This window comes from Barbus barbus (assembly GCF_936440315.1).
Source record: "Barbus barbus genome assembly, chromosome: 29".
NCBI lineage: Eukaryota > Metazoa > Chordata > Actinopteri > Cypriniformes > Cyprinidae > Barbus > Barbus barbus.
In genome coordinates, this window is record NC_136757.1 from 25,274,183 (window position 1) to 25,289,831 (window position 15,649).

The 15,649-nt window shown below is 36.1% G+C and overlaps 2 protein-coding genes across 5 annotated transcripts in view; both read right to left on the reverse strand.

Moving 5' to 3' along the window:
- Positions 1 to 9,502, reverse strand: part of LOC306849204 (GRIP1-associated protein 1-like) — a 46,568-nt gene extending 37,066 nt beyond the window's left edge. For 2 of the 4 annotated variants that reach the window (XM_079384075.1, XM_079384074.1), the window contains exons 1-12: positions 9,250 to 9,496; positions 8,395 to 8,461; positions 7,127 to 7,188; positions 6,051 to 6,077; positions 5,805 to 5,912; positions 5,248 to 5,404; positions 5,003 to 5,139; positions 3,842 to 3,890; positions 3,574 to 3,644; positions 3,074 to 3,121; positions 2,965 to 2,996; positions 1,149 to 1,196 (exon numbers count right to left, since the gene is read on the reverse strand). In XM_079384075.1, the coding sequence (XP_079240201.1) occupies positions 1,149 to 1,196; positions 2,965 to 2,996; positions 3,074 to 3,121; positions 3,574 to 3,644; positions 3,842 to 3,890; positions 5,003 to 5,139; positions 5,248 to 5,404; positions 5,805 to 5,912; positions 6,051 to 6,077; positions 7,127 to 7,188; positions 8,395 to 8,461; positions 9,250 to 9,291 (848 nt within the window). In that variant the 5' untranslated portion in view covers positions 9,292 to 9,496. Of the gene's footprint in view, positions 1 to 1,148; positions 1,197 to 2,964; positions 2,997 to 3,073; positions 3,122 to 3,573; positions 3,645 to 3,841; positions 3,891 to 5,002; positions 5,140 to 5,247; positions 5,405 to 5,804; positions 5,913 to 6,050; positions 6,078 to 7,126; positions 7,189 to 8,394; positions 8,462 to 9,249 lie in introns of all 4 variants that reach the window. The other 2 variants (XM_079384073.1, XM_079384072.1) reach the window with 1 other exon arrangement.
- A 417-nt stretch (positions 9,503 to 9,919) lies between these two features.
- On the reverse strand, positions 9,920 to 15,533 carry LOC306849699 (vacuolar fusion protein MON1 homolog B-like). The gene is made up of 4 exons (XM_079384942.1): positions 15,063 to 15,533; positions 13,863 to 14,058; positions 12,485 to 12,632; positions 9,920 to 11,029 (listed from the first exon to the last, which is right to left on the reverse strand). The coding sequence occupies exons 1-4, from the start codon at positions 15,178 to 15,180 to the stop codon at positions 11,003 to 11,005; spliced, it is 489 nt and encodes a 162-aa protein (XP_079241068.1). The 5' UTR covers positions 15,181 to 15,533; the 3' UTR covers positions 9,920 to 11,002.
- Positions 15,534 to 15,649: the final 116 nt, after the last annotated feature.

Here is a 15,649-nt window from a genome sequence, read left to right on the forward strand (position 1 = left end):
TAATATGCGGTAGGGTCTATTTCCAGGCATCAAGAGATGAATACCGAAATAAAGCGGCAAATTCAGCAGATTTAAATTACGGGGGAGTGTAAATTACATCATGGGAACACATGCAATATATAGTTAGGCGGGTTCCAGAAGTTAAAATGGCATTAAAAACTTCACAGAGAAATAAGTTAAGTTTAATAAGTAAATTGTGTTTCTACAGAAACCACAAGAATTTCAGCTGCATTTTTCTTTTAATTTAATGTGCTTCAAAGAATAGGTCACCCAAAAATTAAAATGACCAAAAATACTCACCCTTAGGCCATCCCAGATGTAGATGAGTTTCTTCATCGGAACAGATTTGAAGAAATTTAGCATTATTCACTTGCTCTCCAATTGATCTTCTGCAGTGAATGGGTGCCATCAGTATCATATTTTGGTATTTTAAATTAATGGTAGTTTAAAGTTAAAACATCTTAATGATGGATTTGTTACTTACAAACTCTCAGCTTTTCGCTTCACAAGACATTAATTATGGACTAGAGTGGTGTGGATTATTCCAATGTTTTAAACAGCTGTTTGGTTCTCATTCTGACGGCACCCATTCACTGCAGAGGATCCATTGGTGATCAAGTGATGTAATGCTACATTTCTCCAAATCTGTTTTAATGAAGAAACAAACTCATCTACATCGTGTATAACCTAAGGTGTGAGGGTGAGCTGAGGTATTTTTGAGTGGACTACTCCTTTAACGGATACAAATATGTATGATCTATTCTGAGAGTGCAGAAAGAGTCGGATTTACTTTTACATTTCTTTATTTTGCAGATGCTTTATCCAAAGCAGCTCAGTTTATAATCAAGTGGATTTTTTTTTTCAACTTTCATAGGTATCATACACTCCTCAATTTAGTGCCCTTAAGTCAGAAGTACACTATCCACAGTCCTGATTCCACCAATCAGGTTTATAGGCAAGTAGTTTGTTTGCTTTGTTTTTCATTTCGAATTAAATGTTAAAAAATTGCTATTCATCTTCAGGTTCAAGCCTTATAACTCTTCATTGAGAAAATAAATGGGAAATACATTTCCAGAACCCAGGTCGCTAAAAACTCCCCGTTGAGCTTTATTACAAAATAACTGCTCTGCTGGGTTTATCTTTCTCACCTGCTATCATTGTAAAGTGCTTCCTTCTCAACTTGTAGCCGCTGGAAGCTGTAAGAGAAGCATAAAGAGACTTGAATCCTCACTGGCCCTAAAAAAAACCCATACAGCAGTGATAAATAACAGACAGCATCTCCTGATCAGGGAAAACAGGCCCGTGTTGACCAGAGCGATGTGGATCGGAGGCAGACTGTGCTGATACAGCAGTCTACAGTGAGTGCCAGCACAACAAGTTCACGTTCAGACTCATTACTCTGACACGGAGACTGTCGCTAAGCCACAGCTGAGTTACTATGGCACTTAGAATGGAACACTAAAGGGTGATGTAATCACACGGAGAGTTCTGATTGGCTGAGGGCCACAGTACAGAGTAAGAGGACTCGAGTTAAATGGAGGATTTAAAGTAATTTATCTTGTGCTTGAGGAGGTAATGTGTTCAAATGAAACATCGTCCATTAATACATCTTTAACTTTCATTTTTCCATATTTCAGCAGGTTTTGCTAGAAATCACTCCATCACTGTCTTCCTCAATTAATCACGGCAAGCTGTAGTCTTGCACAGGTTTAAAGGTGCACTCAGTTATTTCCCCTAAAGTTTTTTTTACTCCTAAAGAAATTAATATTTCTTTAAAAAACTAGGTGTAAGACTCACACGGCTTACCACAGCTTGGCTTTTGCTGTGCTCAAGTCATTAGATCATGTCAACTGTCATGTTGGCCAGCACAACATACACAGCATAAACCAAAAAAAATAAACTGAGTGCACCTTTAGGAAATTAAAAGTACCGTAAAAATAAGGTGAAAATCTTTAAATATTTTGACAACTGAAAATAGGCATGCGTGTCTCTGAAGTGATAAAGTGAATTTTGGGCCATACTATGTTAATAATAGGCATACTATAAGCAACTAGTTAACAGTGAGAATTGGTTCCTATACTAAACTGTTACCGAAAATGTTCATACTATGTTGGGTGAAAAGTCATTGCACTTCAACTGGAGAGTTCACCAATAAATGAAACGACACCCTGCTGTTGTTCTAATGCCTTATGACCTTCTTTCTTTTTCAGACCATGAAAGGATAAATGCAAAACAGTCCTGCTTGCACTTGTCCATAATGGCATAATGAACAGCAACTAGCCGCAAGCCTTAAAGAAAAATATTCAAAAGTATCATAGAATGATCCCATTCGAGTCACTTTTCCAAGTCCTCTGAAGGCTTACGATAGTGTTGACAAAATGAATCGAACTGAAATTTAAATGATTTTTTAGCAAAAGTCCTGACCTTGGCCATTGGTCTTTCTGTGCAAGACTGTGCATTCATGAGACTGTATTAATGCAGAAGTTTATTTCAGCAAGAGCCCACCAGCGCAGCATTTCAGGAAATCAAGGTTAATCAAAATGTGACACACAGCTCCTAGGAAATTATGCAGATACTTTCTTCTCTGAGGTGAATATCTCTGTTGTGTTCTGGTTGTTCTCATGAGCGCACGGTCGTGCACAGCAGACCAATGACCAAGATCAGTATTTTTGCTAAATAATAGCCTAATTTAAACCAAAAATATAATAGCCTAATCATATGCCTCAAGAACAGTTGGAAAATATGGCATAGGTCTAATGAGATCACTCTGTGATACATTTGCTTCTTTTTCTGCTTCAATCTGGTTGCTGTTCATTACCATTATATGGATGTAAGAAAGCGGGACATGTTTTTAAAGTTCTCATTTTGTGTTCTGAAAAAGAAATAAGGTCGTTAGAGTTAACTATCCCTGTAATATGAATAAGCTTGAACATATATAAAAAATAAAGCATAAAAGCAGCTTACCTCTCTTGTTTTTTCTTCAACTTATCGGACAACTAAAAAAAAAAAACATATGGCATTATCACTGGCATTTTTATCATTGAGCACAAATATTGAGACACATGACACTTACTTTGGCATTTTCTTCTTGTAGTTTTGTGATTTCTGACTGCTTGGCCATCTGAAAATGAAAATAAATACATGACAACAAGAAAAGTCTTTTGTATGGGGGTTAAAATATGAATAAACATAATAAAAAAATATACAATCTGGTCTTTGAAAAAGTGAATCAATCAGAATCAAACAAAAAGATACATTAAATAGAAATACAATATTTAATGTTTCAATTGAAAATACAAAAATGTATGATAAAATTAAAAATAGTTATTTTTAATAAGCAAATTATCTATCAACCTTACAAAACATTTCAAATATTTAAACCTGCAAAATGCCAGTTTAATCATAGATATGAAAGTATTCTCTGGAGCAAAGGGAGCATGAAGGTGTCCAAAATTAGCACCCATGGCGAGGGTAAAAAATACACACTCATCAGCAAAATGAATCCTAGCATTTTGTCCTTTTGTCTGTTTCCTGCTGTCCTGGGTATTTAGAGGGCAAAACTGATGACTTTACCTCTAGCGTCTGGAGTTGCTCCCTCAGTAAGCATTTCTCCTCCAACTCCGTTTGAAGCTTTAATGCCACCTCTGAAACCCAGCGTTAACAGATATTAATGCACACGACCCCTAAAATATGTTCAGCTGATGCTCAGTCAAAGTCAAACACATTGTGCTGCTATTTGAAGATCCAGAACACAACCTTTCCTGGTTCTACTCGGTTAACTCTTCAGTGAGTTTGATAAGGTCACAACTTTAAAAGGAAGCTGTCAGAAAGATGTACTCACCGCTCAGTTCATTATCTCGCTGTTCCGGTTTGACGCTTTCCACTTCAGCCTAGAGAACACAGCAGGAGACCAAAAAAACACAAATGAACAAAACTCTTTTTCACAAAAGATTTTAACTGCAGGTTTGGTTTCTACAAAGCAGCTCCATATATAAAACCCCAGTAAATACAGAAATTAACAGAGAAAGCACTTTATGAAAGCTGACTTTATGTATATGGAAACAAATCGACCCAATTTACACCTTTAATAAATGTTCCTGGGCTTGTTGTGAATGATTCATCTATGGTGCATTTTTAGAATGCTGTGCAAAGTTAAAATTTGTAAAAAAAAAAAAACATCTCTCAAGATGCACGGAGCCTTAAACAAGTTTTCTGCTTATTTAAGGCAAGTACATCAAACTGGGAAACAATATTAACCACTAACATCATAACCTACTTTTTTTTTTTATCATCCAATCAGGATAAAATCAAGTCCCATTCTACATTATTTCCCGCTGGATATTCTGTTTTAATTTCAAGAAACTGCACCATATTATGTTATTGGAAATGTTTTTAAAAAAAGTGACAAACTATATAAAGAATAACCGATTAGCTTTTTATTTGATTAGATCAAATTTGGTAATGCTAATGAATGGGGGTGTGGTAGTCAAAAACTAGACTCCAGTTCATTGTCCTTATATTCCATTTACTGGGCTGATCTCACAGAAAAAGCTGATGGTGGTGTCTCTGCTGTGTCTGGCCACAGTTCATCCAGCAGCTGTAACCCCTGCATTAAACATGACCTCTGAGAACTCCAGCAAACTCCTCGTGATAAAGAGTGCAGCACTGTGTAGCTGAATAATTGATTGGCCTGTTAGGATACTCTGGCTGACCAAACTAACTTATTTACTTTGAAACTGGTATTTTTAGAAAGTCGCTTAGGAATATCCAACTGTTCACCAAACTTAACACATACACCAGGAGACGCATGACAAACACACTCGACTGCAGTATAGATGGCTTCATCGATTGTTATCTGAGAGTTCTGGTTTTCCTGCACATGGTGTACTTATTATACCAGCAGAAGCTGCAGTCATTTCATTACATTGTTCTTTCACTCTGAACCTCCACTGTACGATACAGCAGTCCAACCCTGGTGAGACTGAAACCCATTATCAGTTACCTGATCAATCTGATCATTTCCTGGTGCCGAAGGGTCATCACTGTGACCGCTGGCATCTGATTGGACACCATTAGTGCCGGCCAATCCATCGATGAGTGCTGCTTTTCCATCATTAACATCTGCACATTCTTGAAGAGCTGTATAGATGCACAAAGTATACTATAATCAAGCTCACTTCTGAATTCTTAGACTAAATTGTTTGTGAGGAAAAATAGATAAGGACTGTATGTATAAGCTTCTCTCACCTTTTAATTTCTTCTGCAGGGCGGAGTTTTCAGCCTGTAGACGCAGGAGTTCAGCATCCACTGGACCAGAGGCAGAGCTGGGGGCGGGTACTTCCAGAAATTGACCCTCCCTCAGTCTCCGATTCTCTAATTCTAACTGCTCGATCTGGGAACATAACTAAAACATAGGGCAAAACATCAGAAAACAGAAAAATTATGTAAAAACTGTTCAAAGGAAAAGAAGAGCACATTAAATTGCTAAAGCGACATAAAATAATTTTTTTATATAATGTTTCTATTTCAAATAAACTAAATATTAAAAACAACATTTTAAAATATTCAAATGATTTCTCAAAGAATGAATGATGCAAAAGAAAGGAATAATGGCTGATGAAAATTGAGCTTTGCCATTACAAGAATAAATCACATTTTAAAATATATTCAAATAGAAAACAGATAAAATTGTAATAATAATTTGTAATGATTAATAATAATAATGTCCTAAATAATGATAAAGCGACTGGGCTCACATGCTCATGGTCATGACAGGGGTTATATATTGTGTGTGTGCTCAGCACCTTGGACAGCTCTTGCATGAGGGTGCTGTTCTGTAGTCTGAAGTCATCTTCCTGACTGTGTAACTTGCCCTGAAGCATTTTATTCTCACTGAGCAAGGCATCTACCTCCTGAAAGTGAGTGAATAATACAGCATGGTTACCAGACAGAGATTTCCCCATACCACTCAGGATATCATATCATTATCTTTGTATTCAAAGCAATTAATGTTAGAATAAAACAAACACCAATATAAGAAGAAATCTCACCTGTGCTTTCTTGCTCTTGTTCAAAGCCTGAGGATGAAAATGAAAAAGAAAGCATTATCTAAACTAAATTGTTAACTAAAATAGAATCAAGCCTAAAATACCACCAACATATTTTGTTTCTTCATCAGAACAGATTTGGAATAGTTTAGCATCATATCACTTGCTCACAAATTAGTCCTCTGCAGTGAATGGGTGCCGTCAAATGAGAATCCAAGCATCTGATAAAAACATCACAATAATCCACAAGTAATCCATACAACTCCAGTCCACTTCCTCCAGCAAAAATGTCCATCCCCTATTGTCCTCTCACATCAAAATCCACTGACGTATGAGTTTAGAAATGTTTTGGACTGGTTTTGCTTGTAAACTATGCTTGATTGGTGCATATTTCTCTCCTGATTCAGACATTTTCACAAGAGAAAGCAATATTATGGATAGAGGATTCGTATATTAGTTTTAAGTTACTAACTTCTTATAAACACACACACAGCTTTAGACTTCTTGAGACATTAATTTAATTGATGGACTGGGTTTGTGTGGATTATTGTGATGTTTTTATCAGCTGTTTGGACTCATTCTGATGGCACCCATGCACTGCAGAGGATCCACTGATGAGTAAGTGATGTAATGATAAATCTCTCCAAATTTGTTCAGAAGAGCAAACAAGCTCATCTACATCTTAGATGGCACATTACAATTTTCAGCAAATGTAAATTTTTGGTTGAACTATTCCTTTAAAGATGAACTGTGCAAAACTAGTATGACCAAACAGAACTACTTTTAGCAAACTGTTTCACAGTGCCAATTCATACAGACTTCTAAGTGGTTTGGTAATGCTGAGTCACAGACGCAATGTATTACATTTTCTTACAACATGACCAGTGCAAGACTAGTGACTTTGTGTTACAATGCATGCAAGCTGTAAAATATGAACAGACCAGAACAGTCAATTACTCCCAGCCCATTAAAACAGAAGGCAAGAAAACAGCACACAAAGCAAATTCACAAGGCCAGCAGTAAAACTTGACCTCTATCTCATCGCAATGACCTGCTGAAAAACCAAAGAAAGCCACTACCTTCTGCGCTTTCACATAGTCTTTCTCCAGGTTCGAGGTCTTCTGACGGACACTGTTGAGCTCTGTATCACAGAATAAATGAAGTTACAAAATAACTAAAAACCCAACGCTAAACTCACTTTATGCAATGATATACAAATATGTGCATTTATGCCTTTTGACAAACAGCTGCACAAGCCGAAACTGCTAATGCATTTTGTTAATAATTAGCAGGACTATTTAAAATAACACAAGTCAACATAATAGCCTGTTTTCTCAGAAAGTTCACTGATAAACAGGGTAGGGATTGCCAAGTCATTCAGAAGGTCTTAAGATGCGGAGTTGGTTAATATAACATCTACCTTTACTGACCGATAAGGAGATAAAGACTTTGCAGTTCTTGTTTTGTTTTTGCATTTCACAACTGTCAAAGTTCATTCCATAACTCTGGAATTCTGATGTATTATTATTCCGTAATTCCACTTAGTATATGGATACCGCACATAAAATGAATCAGGGACAAAATATTAATAAATAATCAAATTTCAATAAAAAAAAGTCTGAAAATGAAACATCATCTTAAAATGTCTGAATTCATATCTAAAGAAAACCCTTTGGCCTAAAATATTTACTTAGTAGAATTTGCTCAAGTTGATATGTGAATAATTGAACAACACATTTGCATGTTTATGGTTCACTGATCACATGCATTTAAATAAATGTTTTTTTATATATATATTAATAATACAACAAACTTCGTTTTAAAATAATTTATTCATTTTAATTTTACACTCTACAGGATTGAGGTTTATACGCAAAACATGAACTCACTGATGCATTTTAAGCTTCTGTCAACACTAAGTTCAATATTTGTAAGTTCATACAGTTTGACTTAACGCCCAATGATGTTTGAACTAGACCAAGTTCTGAGTTACACAAAACTGGTGCAACCGGCCCCAGGCCCTCAGACAACTGACAGAATTAGAACATCTATCTTTATATATATTCCCCCAATACGCATTCAATTATGAAATATATCAGTACATTTCGTTGTGCTCTCAGTTACCGATAGGAGAGTTACTCTCACAACTTTTTGACAGAATTAAATCTACAGAATTCAACAGATTATATATCCAAAATAAGCAGAGAAAATGTAAGGTTCAATGGAATAGGTGCGATAAGACATCTGATTTTTAATAACAACAAATTACAGTCAGCCGTGTTAATGACACAAACAGTTGGCCAGTGTTTTGAATAAGTAAAGGTTTAGGTTTACATTCTCCACTCACCTGCTGTATTTTTCCGCAGCTCATCAGAGAGTTGGTAGTTCTGTGTTCTCAGCTCCAAGAGCTGAGCCTGTTGAAACACATTAAAGATCAATTAATATAGCAAAACATACTATTTGAGGTAACAAGGTATTTAATATACATATTACTGATTACTGTAAACAAGAAATAATGACCACCTAGACAACAAATCATCACAGTCTCTTTTTCTATTATGAATCATGTTATGTTTACAATGTATTAAGAGTTTATTTACGTAATGGAACCTTAATTAAAGAGTTATTTAAGTATTACTTGTTTAAAAAATGTAATTAAAGAGTCTGGTTGCTAAGAAACTGAATAACGTTATATGCTTCTGGAGTTGTAAACAAGGTGATGCTGAAGCAAAACAACAGCGATATGATATTTAATAGCCTAACATTCACACGAAACACGTCTAAAGAACTACAAACTCTTTTATTTTGTAGAAAAGCAATAATATCAGCTGTTTGGTGTGCTAACGGTGCTAACGGTTAGTAATTACAAGTTAGCGTGCTAACAGGCTAAACACATCTTTATTATATGTCACAAACTCAACATATAGCGACAATATTCCAGGTCATTTTATTAGCGTAACTATTACATACATTAATAAAAAAAACGTCGTAATTGTCCATTAAAATAATTTTTCGGCCTTATAACAATTAGCTTGCAGGCTAACGGATACAGCTAACAGAGTCCCAATCCGCTCAGATGGACATTAACTCCCGTTTGCACATATTCTCAAACGAAAATACTTCTAAACAAGTTAACGATCTCGTATGTGCATTATAGGTTGTATCCGAAGTCAAATCCAAGCACAAATAAAGAGATTTGTACCTGCATACGGTGGAACTCCTCTTCTGACAGTGCTTGCGCCATCTTCACCACAGCAAAACACTGCTGGACAGAATACAAACTCTCTCTATCTGCTACTACTCTGTTTTCTGTCAGCCTTGTATTAGCAAATTAACTGTCATTCTGATAAGATGAAGAAGGTTAAAGCTGCAGCTTGCGGATGTCGCCCATCTAAACGCTTTGGCTTGCTGACAGAAACCCCACCATGTGTGATGTTTGCACCTGTCCTGTAGATGGCGCACTAACACAATATATCCACTACTGTAGTTGTTGTGACACATGACATGGGCTGTGGCTCAAAAACCTAGTGAGCTGACTACCTAGATGGCATCTATGCTCATTTGTCAAAAATGAGTTCGAGCATTCACGTAGATGTGTGAATTTCATGCTCTTTTGTCACCACAGACAATCTACAGTGACAAACCATTCATATCACATGTATATGTATGTATTAAAAGCAATAGCATTTTCTCTAGTGTTCTAATGTGACCTAGTTATCTTATTTAAAAAATATCTCAAATCCCAAACAACGTCTTAACATTTTGTGTGACAAATTAACATTTTCATGGTTGTGATTGAAAAGGAAGTGGAAACGCATAAATGACTGCTTACTGTTGTAGGAACAGATAAAATGACCACATGGTAATCTGATAAGGTTTATAAATCAATGAACTTTACTGTATCTGCAGAATAAACATCAGTAACATCAGCGTGTCACATGAGTTAGCCATTTTTACCAGTCAATAATTCTGTAATTTGATTTAAAATGGCATAAAAATTCATGCTGTTTGTGAACATATTTTTTTCAAGTAGGCCTAGTTGTTAAATATCTTAGCAAAACAAGCAACATATTAAAAAGTAATAATAACTTTGTTTTATATTTCTATTTCAAATAAATGCTTTACACACACACACAAAAACAAGAATATTTAAGCAGCACACATTTTTTCAATATTGATAAGAAATGTTTCGCGAGCTGCAAATCAGCATATTAGAATAATTTCTGAAGGATCATGTGACATTGAAGACTGGAGTAATGATGCTGAAAATTCAGCTTTGATGTCACAGAGCTAAATTATAGATTAAAATATAAATAAGAATAATTATATTCAAATAAATGCAGCCTTGGTGAGCATAAGAAACTTCTTTCAAAAACATAAACTTTTTTTTTTTTTTAATCTTACTGCTGCCAAACTAGTATGTGAGATTATTTAATTTTGTACTAATTTAAAACAAAAGCCTGACATTACAAATTATGCTATCAGCAGAACAATGCATACAAAGTTGAACAGAAAAATGAAAATGAATTCATTTAGTTAACACGCCACCTATGAACCCACAATCAAACCGTACATACAGTATATTCAATGCAGCCACATTTCCCATTTCATAACCCACTGAATTTAACATAAAACATGGAAGTAAAACAGCAACTTGTGTGTTGGTCGGTATGTTCCCCAAGGCTACAAGAGAGAAAGAAGTCCAGTGTCTGATGTATCCGGTCTGTCTGATCTCCCCCTGTCTGTGGAGCTCCTGGCTGCGGGGCAGTGGAGTATTTTGGGAGGTGACAGATAAAGAGAAGCCCCTCTTCCTTTTTGATCCATCGCAGCAGTTTAGTGAGTTCACTGATGGCAAAATTTGGTAATTCTGTATGGTGTCTGAACGTTGGCATCCTCTGAGGTCCTCTGAGGGGTTGGTATTATCTCTTCTCAGGTGTTCGGTCATCTCAGATCATTTAAGGGTTGGATCCAGACTGAAGCTTCTGTAATTCATGGCATAAACAGAGAAACAAATAGAGACATAATTAGCGTAGCTGCTGTTCCATCTAAGCAAAAATGATTTGTTCAACCCAAGAATAATAATAATGTACATTTGATCAGATATAACTGCAGTACAAGATTATAAGATGCATTGTGTGAATGCTTGGCTAAAGAGATGTGTCTTTAATCTAGATTTAAACAGAGAGAGTGTGTCTGAACCCCGAACGTTATCAGGAAGGCTATTCCAGAGTTTGGGAGCCAAATGTAAAAAAGCTCTACCTCCTTTAGTGGACTTTGCTATCCTAGGTACTACCAAAAGTCCAGAGTTTTGCGACCTTAGGGAGCGGGTTGGATTGTAGCGTGGTAGAAGACAAGTTAGGTACGCAGGAGCTTAACCATTTAGGGCCTTATAGGCAAGTAATAATATTTTGTAAATGATACGGAGCTTAATAGGTAGCCAGTGCAGAGATTGTAAAATTGGGGTAATATGATCATATTTTCTTGACCTGGTAAGAACTCTAGCCGCTGTATTTTGGACTATCTGTAGCTTGTTTATTGAAGATGCAGGACAACCAGCTAGCAGTGCATTACAATAGTCCAATCTAGAGGTCATGAATGCATGAACTAGCTTTTCTGCATCAGAAACAGGTAGCATGTTTCGAAGCTTGGCAATGTTTCTAAGATGGAAGAATGCTGTTTTTGTAACATGGGAAATATGATTTTCAAAGGACAAGTTGCTGTCTAATATAACACCCAGATTTTTTACTTTAGAGGACGTAACAGTGCATCCGTCTAGTTGCAAATTGTAATCCAAGAGATTCTGTGTAATGTTTTTTGGTCCAATAAGTAATATCTCTGTCTTATCTGAATTTAATAGGAGGAAATTATTGGTCATCCAATCTTTTACATTTTTTACACAATCTATTATCTTAGATAGTTTAGAAGTTTCATCTGGTCTTGTTGAGATATATAGTTGAGTATCATCAGCATAACAATGAAAACTAATCCCGTATTTTCTAATAATATTACCAAGAGGCAACATGTATATTGAAAATAGCAGAGGACCTAGGACAGATCCTTGTGGTACTCCATACTTTACTGGTGATAATTGAGATGACTCTCCATTTAAATGAACAAAGTGGTAGCGATCGGACAGGTAGGATCTAAACCATCTTAAAGCCTGCCCTTGAATACCAATATAGTTTTGTAATCGAGCTATGAGTATGTCTTGTGTTTTGTGGAAACCATCATGCATGTTTTGCAGGATCCTGTGATTTATTTGTCTAAAAAATAAATAAAAATAAAAATACAATTAATAAAATTCACTTGTCATTTTTTATTTATTTATTCTATTTTTTTTTCTTGTTAAACAATGATCAGTTCTATTTCTTGTTGAACATTTTAAACCCAGAACATCCTGATCTATTGAAGTTGTCTTGATTCTTCTGAAAACATACCCACGCCAGCAGAGTTTCTTTGCCTGCAGAATGGTAGATGAGTTTAAGTGGTCGTGACATACTGTGGATACGATTATGCATGTTGCGATACAGACCCAGCAGGCCTATCCTCTCTTCCTGGCTTCTGGATGCCACCTCCATCTCTGGGCTGAGTGAAGTAATATTAAAATAAAGGTATCATATACCATGCTTACAGTGTGTATCGTTGATTACAATTCACTAAGACGTGTGACCTGGTCATACCAACTAAATTATTGTGTCTTTTGAAAACATACATAGACTGTCAATGCAAACCAGATGATGAAAAAAAAATTGTTTCAGTCAATTTGAGATAGACACAGTTAAAACCACATACTGTTTCCACACATCAAGTTGTCTTTGATGCATCTAATCATTCAGTTGGCCTTATTTGCTTACATTTTTGCATAAAAGGCACCTTGCAACGGTGTCCGCTCAGGGTCTGAAACATTTCAGCCATGTGATTAGCCAAAACAAGTGCTTACTGTTGCAGAATTCATGGCAAAGTGGTCTAATCTTTCACAGAATGTGGAAATCCTGGCTTATAGGCCATCATTTATCAGGATTTGTGAGCCATCTGGTGTTTCTGATGGCAAAAAGAACCACTGATTCAGACAAATGAGTCAAAACGATAATGACTTGTCCGTTTGCTTGTGGTTTAATGCTTTTTAGTGACGCATTTCGGATTGAAGTCAACCAACATTAAACAGCATTCACAACTCATTTTACTGTAAAACAATTTTCTTTCTTTTTTTGGAGTTGTAAATAAAACTAAATTATCAGTCTTTCTACTTCAACATTCCACATTTAACTTGCATTTCTTTGTAACTAATAGTGAAATGTACTAGTAATTTCTGAGTGAAAATGGCTTCTATACTATTTTTTGTATGCATACCATAATTCCAAGAGAAACCGAATATTCATTGAGGAAGAAATTTAGGACAGGACTTCACTGGATGGTGAAAAGTGGGTGTTTTACATACAAGAAGAGTCAGATCTAAATACTTCCTGCTTTTGTGAAGACTGTTTGACCAGGAATCTATTCTTATTTGTTATTATTGCCATAGCCTTTAATTAATTAATGTTAACTGGCATCCAAATAAGTTTAGAATTAATTATAATTAAACTACTTTATTCAATTTTGCTATTTTTAACATTATATTTCCTATCCATGAGGCCTAGACAATGTCAACTGAAGAGGAAAGTTCAACCATTTTCATGAAAGTCAATGAAGACAAAAAAATTTGGACTTTGGATGATGAATTGCGCACAATAAGACCTTGGTAATGCAATAAGAAAGTAAAAAGGGTCTATTTTTATTTCATGTTGACATTTTAATGATGCTTCATAAGCTACTCACCATGTGAACTGTGGCAGCTGGTGATGGTGGTCTAGCACTTTTGAGGGCTTGTAAAGGAAGTGTTTAAGATTAGCTACACCGATATCGCTAACGTAGTATAACTGAGTGTTTGCCACCCACTGCAAGGCATTCTGGGATGCGAAAGCTTCCTCAATTTTCCTTTTGCACTCTGCTATGGCATAAAACGCTTCTTTATCTGTAGACAGAAGAACAAGGCATACAGTACATTCTGGAGGGTCTAGATACGCCACCACATAAGCATAAAAGTAGCAGTCGTTATTGAACAGAGGCAGGCAGATGGGCGTCCATATCTCTCCAGCCTGAAAAGCAGAGGAGGCCCTGATCAGGTTGAAGAGGAGATGAAGGTCACTGGGTTTTAGTCTAGCATCCTCCAAGACTGTCTTCTCTTGAACGACGGAGACAAAAACGTTGCTACCATATTTTAACCGGTAAAATTCTGGCAACCACTACTGCTTTTTTTTTTTTTTACCGTAAATTTTACAGATTTGTTTTTTTTACAGTGTACGGTCACTGAAGGCTAACTCATCCTCATTGTCATCCTCATTGTCATTTTATAGATAGATGTTACTATCTATAAAAAATCCCATTGGGGAAATACATTACTTCAATTCCACTGTGGTGCAGCGTTGCCATATGGCAACATACCTATTTTTCCATAGTGGTACAGTGTTGCCATGTGGCAACATTGAACTTTTCTCAATTTACAGTAAAATTTTGTTAGACAATGTTGATTTGTGAATAAAAACATGTAATTTACTAACCAAAGATGATGCAAAAAAAATCCCCCTTGAGAAGAGATGTTCAGAAATTAGGTTAACAGAGCAATTTCTGGAGCACTTCAACAGATGCCCTGCATGTGAGGGTGATAGTGGGAAAAAGTGTTTTGGATGAACATTCAAATGTTATTTTACTTAAACATCATTGACTATTGCAATATATTGTATTTTATTCAGAATAACAAGGAAATAGATAGAAATTCATTTTTGCCATATGGAAACTTCGTACCAGAGGGTTAAATATCTTATATAATTTATATAAGATTAAATGAAATATTTGATGTTGTCCATGAAAGAAGGATAATGCACATTTCAAAGTCAACTTGTTTACACAGTAAATTTACCACTACACCTTTATTTATTAAACAGATTAAAAAACCTAGATGAAGATGGTGCATCTCACCTGAAAAAATAGACTGAATCATGTTGCCTCCAGCCTGGATGAAGGACACCAGTGCCGTCATGACACCCATGGTGGAGGAGCGGGCCTCCTCATTGCCATAGCGTGAGCACAAACACATGCTTCCTGTGTTGCCTCCAACTCTCTGACATTATATCTTCATTCCTATAATCCAGACCTGGGACATCCTCAGCGGAACCTGCCTTTTTCTGTCCATTGAGGTTTGCTTGGGCCAAACTAAATGGAAACTTACCAGTCTCCTCTATTAAGGTGTCCTCAGGTTGAAACTCCCAGCTTCCTCTATTGTTGCTCCTGTGCATGATGTCGGTTTCTCATGTTTCTCCCTCAAAGCAAGAATCTTCTGGACTTGGTGTTTTTTTATTTACTTTTAAGGGTGCAAACACTTGTTCAATTGATGTCACACAATGGATCTCTGTGGCTCTCCATTACTCAGTCTGGATTCTCAGAGGTATCACATGATGCCTGGGGATCAGAGAGCGGTTAAAACTGTGTAATAGGATCAACATGATGCGTCATTTCTCGCTAAAATAATTATTTCTAACTGATCTGTGGCAGTGCTGACTTAGAGG

Excerpts from the sequence above, each read along its gene's own strand:
- LOC306849699 (XM_079384942.1), bottom strand. The coding sequence starts at position 15,180 with ATGTGTTTGTGCTCACGCTATGGCAATGAGGAGGCCCGCTCCTCCACC. Across the intron at positions 14,059-15,062 it reads GATTCAGTCTATTTTTTCAG|ATAAAGAAGCGTTTTATGCC; the intron begins GTGAGATGCACC and ends TTCTGTCTACAG. Across the intron at positions 12,633-13,862 it reads CAGCTGCCACAGTTCACATG|CCCAGAGATGGAGGTGGCAT; the intron begins GTGAGTAGCTTA and ends TACTTCACTCAG.